This window comes from Centroberyx affinis, unplaced genomic scaffold (assembly GCF_046629955.1).
Source record: "Centroberyx affinis isolate AG114_WGS23_722 - 3 ecotype Tasmania unplaced genomic scaffold, CSIRO-AGI_Caff_v1 ptg009278l_1, whole genome shotgun sequence".
Taxonomy (NCBI): domain Eukaryota; kingdom Metazoa; phylum Chordata; class Actinopteri; order Beryciformes; family Berycidae; genus Centroberyx; species Centroberyx affinis.
In genome coordinates this window covers 7501-14652 of record NW_027284473.1, presented here as the reverse complement: position 1 = coordinate 14652, position 7152 = coordinate 7501, and the positions used below count along the sequence as shown (strand labels likewise).

The 7152-nt window shown below is 37.9% G+C and overlaps 1 protein-coding gene across 1 annotated transcript in view; it reads right to left on the bottom strand.

Moving 5' to 3' along the window:
- Positions 1 to 355: 355 nt before the first annotated feature.
- Positions 356 to 7152, bottom strand: part of nfxl1 (nuclear transcription factor, X-box binding-like 1) — a gene marked incomplete at its 5' end in the record, with an annotated part of 13604 nt that continues 6807 nt past the window's right edge. The window contains 5 exons of the mRNA XM_071514584.1: positions 356 to 544; positions 1670 to 1723; positions 1874 to 1957; positions 2265 to 2369; positions 6990 to 7059. Of these exons, the coding sequence (XP_071370685.1) occupies positions 356 to 544; positions 1670 to 1723; positions 1874 to 1957; positions 2265 to 2369; positions 6990 to 7059 (502 nt within the window). The remainder of the gene's footprint in view (positions 545 to 1669; positions 1724 to 1873; positions 1958 to 2264; positions 2370 to 6989; positions 7060 to 7152) is intronic.

Below are 7152 nucleotides of genomic sequence, written 5' to 3'. Positions count from 1 at the left end.
GCAGAACAGAGAACAGAAGTGTCAAACACAAAAAAAGAAAAAATAAATTAAAACAATTAAACAGAATAAGACAGAATTCAATATATAACCATTTGGCAGAATGGAATCAAACTGAATAAAACACAATAAAAGAGAATTAAAAAAAAGGAGCAGAATTGAATAAGACAATAAAACAGTAGAATAGAATTAAATAAAACAGAGAACTCAAAAGAAGAAAACAGAATATAATAAGTATGAATCAGAATTGTAGGATATATTCAAATTAATAGAACTAATACATATAGACAGGCAGCCACGCCTCTGCTGTGTGGTGTGTGTGTGTGTGTGTGTGTGTGTGTGTGTGTGTGTGTGTGTGTCAGGGCAGGCTCAGGAGGTAGTAAGTGGCGGCGGCGAGCAGCGCCCCCCCCAGCGGGACGAGGACGAACCCCCCACACCTCCTCCACCACCCGCCCCTCCCTCGCTCGCCCTCCAGCTCCTCCCTCCTCCCTCGCTTCTTGCTCCTCCGCCCGCCGCGCTGACGCTTCTCAAACGCCTCCAGCTCCTCCTGGGGGGGGGGGGGGGGAGAGAGTGAAAGAGAGAGAGAGAGAGAGAGAGAGAGAGAGAGAGAGAGAGAGAGAGAGAGAGAGACGGAGAGTTTGTAAGGCTTAAACTCAGAACTAACTTAGACTCAGTTATTAAAGCTTAAATACACAGTTGAGATTTAAAGACTCAATAACTGTATTTAAGTCTTAATAACTGAGTCTTTAAATCTTAATAACTGAGTCTTAAGTCTTAATAACTGAGTCTCAGTCTTAATAACTGAGTCTTTCAGTCTTAATAACTGAGTCTTTACATCTTAATAACTGAGTCTCAGTCTTAATAACTGAGTCTTTCAGTCTTAATAACTGAGTCTTAAGTCTTAATAACAGTCTTAAGTCTTAATAACTGAGTCTTTAAGTCTTAAGTCTTAATAACTGAGTCTTTAAGTCTTAATAACTGAGTCTTAAGTCTTAATAACTGAGTCTTTAAGTCTTAAATCTTAATAACTGAGTCTTTAAGTCTTAATAACTGAGTCTTAAGTCTTAATAACTGAGTCTTAAGTCTTAATAACTGAGACTTTAAGTCTTAATAACTGAGTCATTAAGTCTTAATAACTGAGACTTTAAGTCTTAATAACTGAGACTTTAAGTCTTAATAACTGAGTCTTTAAGTCTTAATAACTGAGTCTTAAGTCTTAATAACTGAGTCTTTAAGTCTTAATAACTGAGTCATTAAGTCTTAATAACTGAGACTTTAAGTCTTAATAACTGAGTCATTAAGTCTTAAGTCTTAATAACTGAGTCTTTAAGTCTTAATAACTGCGTCATTAAGTCTTAATAACTGAGTCATTAAGTCTTAATAACTGAGTCTTTAAGTCTTAATAACTGACTCTTAAGTCTTAATAACTGAGTCTTTAAGTCTTAATAACTGAGTCTTTAAGTCTTAAGTCTTAATAACTGAGTCTTTAAGTCTTAATAACTGAGTCTTAAGTCTTAATAACTGAGTCTTTAAGTCTTAATAACTGAGTCTTTAAGTCTTAAGTCTTAATAACTGAGTCTTAAGTCTTAATGATGAAGCCTTACAGACTCAGGTTAACAGTTTTGATAATAATCATCAGATCATAACTACATTATGATGAAAGTATTCAGACCTGGAGTTTCTTCTGCTCTTCCTCCTGAGCTGCTCTCTCCTCTGCCTCCTTCAACTGCAACACACACACACACACACACACAGCGTTGAGTGTGTATACATATATACATACATGTGTGAATCTATCAGGATGTCTTGCATGTGTGTGTGTGTGTGTGTGTGTGTGTGTGTGTGTGTGTGTGTGTGTGTGTGTGTGTGTGTGTACCTGGCTGGCCTTCTTCTGCTGGTCTCTGCAGGCGTTGTCACACTGCACACACTGCTGCTCACGAGACCGAGAGCACGGGAACTCCTGCACACACACACACACACACACACACACACACACACACACACACACACACACACACACACACAGAAAGCACATATATGATGAAGGTTGTCAGGACAGAAGGGAAGAGAGGTGTGTGTCCCTGTGTGTGTGTATTTGTTAACTGTGTGTGTGTGTATGTAATGTGTACATGTGCACCATTCCATTCTAAGTGTGTGTGTGTTTAGTATATGTTCAGTTTGTTTTTTAGGTGTGCGTGTGTGTGTGTGTTTTAGGTTTCTGTGTGCGTGAAGAGAGTGTGTGTGTGTGTGTGTGTGTGTGTCTCTACCTTCTTGATCCTCTTGCAGGGACATCTGACCTTCACCCTCTGCTGACATTTCTCCTCACACACTCCTGGGTGACACACCTCCTTACAGCGATGACCACAGCTCAGCTACACACACACACACACACGCACACACACACACACACACACACACACACACAGAAAACACATCTCCATTACATTCTGGTCGTCTTTGTGACTCTCTGATCGAGGTAGAAAGGATTTTCAGGGCAAGAGCAGATGGGAACAAGTAGAGGAGAAAATATACGACATGAGACACACACACACGCACACACACACACACACACACACACACACACACACACACAGGTCATAGATTAAAGGCATGGTTTCTGGTTTCTCCAGAGTTGCCAAAGGAAACATGAACCGACTCGTTGTGTTGGAAACAAACTGCTGTCTGTCTCTCTCTGTCTGTCTGTCTCTTTGATCAGTAAATCTTCCCTGGATGACTAAAGGTTAAAGTCGTCAGTCAGCATCTTAAAGGGGAAATAATTCCGTTTTTTTCCTGCCCCTATATCACAAACAGACCAAAATATATCTGTTGTTGATCAATACCAATCAAGACTCATTGATTACTTGGCCAGCTGCTGAGATTTCCAGCTTTCGAAACTCACTTTGCGGCCTGAACTGTATTCTGGAGCAAAATCTCTCGACACACAGAGCGAAAAACCTCGTCCTCAAGTCAGGACAGCAAGAGCCAAAGCAGTTTTGTTATTCCAGTATTCAGCATGGTGATGTATCAGCTTTTCTATTGGATCTCTGCTCCCATTGGCTAGCTTACTTGCCTGGGTCCAGAACTTTGACTCCGCCCACTCCACCAGTTGACTGATTCTGGTCTGGCATCGTGACATGAAACAGCGGTTTCGCGGTGGAAAAATGATCGGTCCAATGAGCGCCGGGGGGGGGGACTGACGATTAGCCAATCAGCGCCACGGGCGGGACTAACACCGTTGTCAAGCTGTTGTCAAGCTGTGCGCCGGAACCAAGGAGGAGTAATAACAACAATGGCGACCGCTATAGACAAGATAGACGCTGCTATCCAGGCTGTTCTGAATCCATTAAAAGTACCAATTACTTTGAAATCTGAACAGCACTCTGCTTTGAAGGCATTTATTCAAAGGGGAGATGTGTTTTTCACATCAGTGTCGACTTAAAATGACGTTAGATTCAGGAGGATATGTCGGTCTCTAGTGATTGGTTAGGGAAAATCGAATCCCCCTCCCCCATGGAAATCGGTTAGCGTGGAGGCAATGTCAGACTGAAGATGGAGACGGAGTGGAACGAGTTGACGGTTCTGTCTGATATCAGGCAACTAGCTTACTGCTCTAAATTGAGAAAGTGGGACTTTGTTTGTGTGAATTACAGGTCACCGCAGCTCAAGAGGACAGCAGGGGCGGGTGGTGCCAGAGACGTGTAGACAAGATAAATTCAATCAATGTTTTTGCAACTCCTTCAGGTTGCAGATAGACGCAGATAAAGGTCACAGATTAATTAAAGCCCCTTTAAAAATCTCTGTTGAAATCTCTTTAGAAACCTCACATTTACACATTTTTTTTTACCTACATCTTCGACAGGGGCGGAGCCAAAGGGGCAGACAAGGAGGAACCTCGAAATCTAACTGGCAACCCAAACTGCCACCTCAAATTTTCATGACTGTCATTGGCTGTTCAATTCAACTGACAGGAGGAATGTGTTTTATGTTGCCAGGTCGGCCCTTTTGACAGGAAGAAATGTTAAGGGGTGTTTCCGGTGAGCATCCAATCACCCACCCACCTGGGAGCTACTGGAAACTTCACTAAACGCTCATCTACTGACCTACTTTTTCCTGTTCACACCCAATTTAGTGTCATCACTATCAAAATATCTTGATCTGTCCAATGTTTAATGTCATCACTATCAAAATATCTTGATCTGTCCAATGTTTAGTGTCATTAGTATCAAAATATCTTGATTCTTCTTCATGTTCAGTGTCATTACTGTCAATATAGCTTGATTCTTCTTCATGTTTAGTATCTTTAATATCAAAATATCTTGATTCTTCATGTTTAGTATCAATACTGTCAATATATCTTGATTCTTCTTCATGTTTAGTATCATTACTGTCAATATATCTTGATTCTTCATGTTTAGTATCTTAACTATCAAAATATCTTGATTATTCATGTTTAGTACCTTTACTATCAAAATATCTTGATTCTTCTTCGTTTAGTATCATTACTGTCAATATATCTTGATTTTCCTTCATGTTTAGTATCTTTACTATCAAAATATCTTGATTCTTCTTCATGTTTATTATCATTACTGTCAAAATATCTTGATTCTTCATGTTTAGTATCATTACTGTCAAAATATCTTGATTTTTCTTCATGTTTAGTATCTTTACTATCAAAATATCTTGATTCTTCTTCATGTTTAGTATCATTACTGTCAAAATATCTTGATTCTTCTTCATGTTTAGTATCTTAACTATCAAAATATCTTGATTCTTCTTCATGTTCAGTGTCATTACTGTCAAAATATCTTGATTCTTCTTCATGTTCAGTGTCATTACTGTCAATATAGCTTGATTCTTCTTCATGTTTAGTATCTTTAATATCAAAATATCTTGATTCTTCATGTTTAGTATCAATACTGTCAATATATCTTGATTTTCCTTCATGTTTAGTATCTTTACTATCAAAATATCTTGATTCTTCTTCGTTTAGTATCATTACTGTCAATATATCTTGATTTTCCTTCATGTTTAGTATCTTTACTATCAAAATATCTTGATTCTTCTTCATGTTTATTATCATTACTGTCAAAATATCTTGATTCTTCATGTTTAGTATCATTACTGTCAAAATATCTTGATTTTTCTTCATGTTTAGTATCTTTACTATCAAAATATCTTGATTCTTCTTCATGTTTAGTATCTTTACTATCAAAATATCTTGATTCTTCTTCATGTTTAGTATCTTTACTATCAAAATATCTTGATTCTTCTTCATGTTTAGTATCTTTACTATCAAAATATCTTGATTCTTCTTCATTTTTAGTATCTTTACTTCCAAAATATATTGATTCTTCTTCATGTTTAGTATCTTTACTATCAAAATATCTTGATTCTTCTTCATGTTTAGTATCTTTACTTCAAAAATATCTTGATTCTTCTTCATTTTTAGTATCTTTACAATCAAAATATCTTGATTCTTCTTCATGTTTAGTATCTTTACTACCAAAATATATTGATTCTTCTTCATGTTTAGTATCTTTACTATCAAAATATCTTGATTCTTCTTCATGTTTAGTATCTTTACTTCAAAAATATCTTGATTCTTCTTCATTTTTAGTATCTTTACAATCAAAATATCTTGATTCTTCTTCATGTTTAGTATCTTTACTACCAAAATATCTTGATTCTTCTTCATGTTTAGTATCTTTACTGTCAAAATATCTTGATTCTTCTTCATGTTTAGTATCTTTACTGTCAAAATATCTTGATTCTTACAATTTGGTGGTATTTTATAATCAACAACACATTTATAGAAACACATTTTACCAGTTAAATTAGTCTGGACTGAATGTGTGTGTGTGTGTGTGTATGTGTGTGTGTAAACATTCCAGTACTTCAGCGAACGCTAGTGTGGTTGGCATGTTTGTTATTCTAGGTCTGTGTGTGAATACGTGTGTGTGTGTGTGTGTGTGTTTTAACGCTTTTAGAAGCTAAAGTTACAACTAGGAAAACAGTCTTCTGACACACACACATCAAACACTTAGGAATGTGTTATTTAAAAAACGTGTATATGTGTACAGTAGATGTGTGTGTATGTGTGTGTGTGTGTGTGTGTGTGTGTGTGATGTCTGTCTCGGTGCCAGTAACTGTGACAGAATGAAAAAGCTAAATCATTCCCAGGTGAAAGCAAAACACACCAGGAGAGAGAGAGAGAGAGAGAGAGAGAGAGAGAGAGAGAGAGAGAGAGAGAGAGAGAGAGAGAGAGAGAGAGAGAGAGAGAGAGAGAGAGTACACAGTCTGGCGCCACAGAGCTGAATTGATTACTGGAGGGAAAGAGAGAGAGAGAGAGCGACTTGAATGGATCACATTATATTGCTCCTATAATAATATTGATAATTATTGATTACTGATTAGGATGGAAGGAAAGAAAGAAGGAAGGAAGGAAGAACAGCAGGAAGAAATTAAGGTAGGGAAGAGGCAAGGAAGGAAAAAGTGAGGATGACAGGAAGGATACAAGGAAGAATGGAAGACGGAAAGGAAGGAAGAAAACGAGGATGGATGGATAAAGGGAAAGAGAAATGTAGAAAGGAAAGGAGGAAAGGAAGGAAAGAAGGAAGGAGGGAATAGTCTCTCTGAGTTACAACACTATCAGTGGAAAACATTCTCTACATGGTGTGTCATACACACACACACACACACACACACTAATGGGAGGCAGGTGACTCCACTTCCAAAGTCTGATAAACAAGTTCCCATGATGCAGTGGGGGCCAACCTAGGGGCTCAGAGAGATCAACATAAATGGATATTGAGAGAGAGAAAGAGAGAGAGAGAGAGAGAGAGAGAGACCAACCTCAGGTCTGAATAAGCAGCCTGGTTTTAAGTTTTCACTTTATTTCACTTGTGATTTTTCACTATAGGAATTTAAACCTGAAGGTTAGGTGTGTGTGTGTGTGTGTGTGTGTGTGTGTGTGTGTGTGTGTGTGTGTGTACCTCTTTAGGACACTGGTTGTTGCAGGAGCTCAGCTCTGTCTTTGTTTGTTCATCAGCTGACGTCAACTTCCTGCAGAGACACAAAACAAACACACCTTCGACCTTTAATATTTGCATATTACGGATGACAATCATAATCTTAATAACGAAAAAAAGAAGAAAC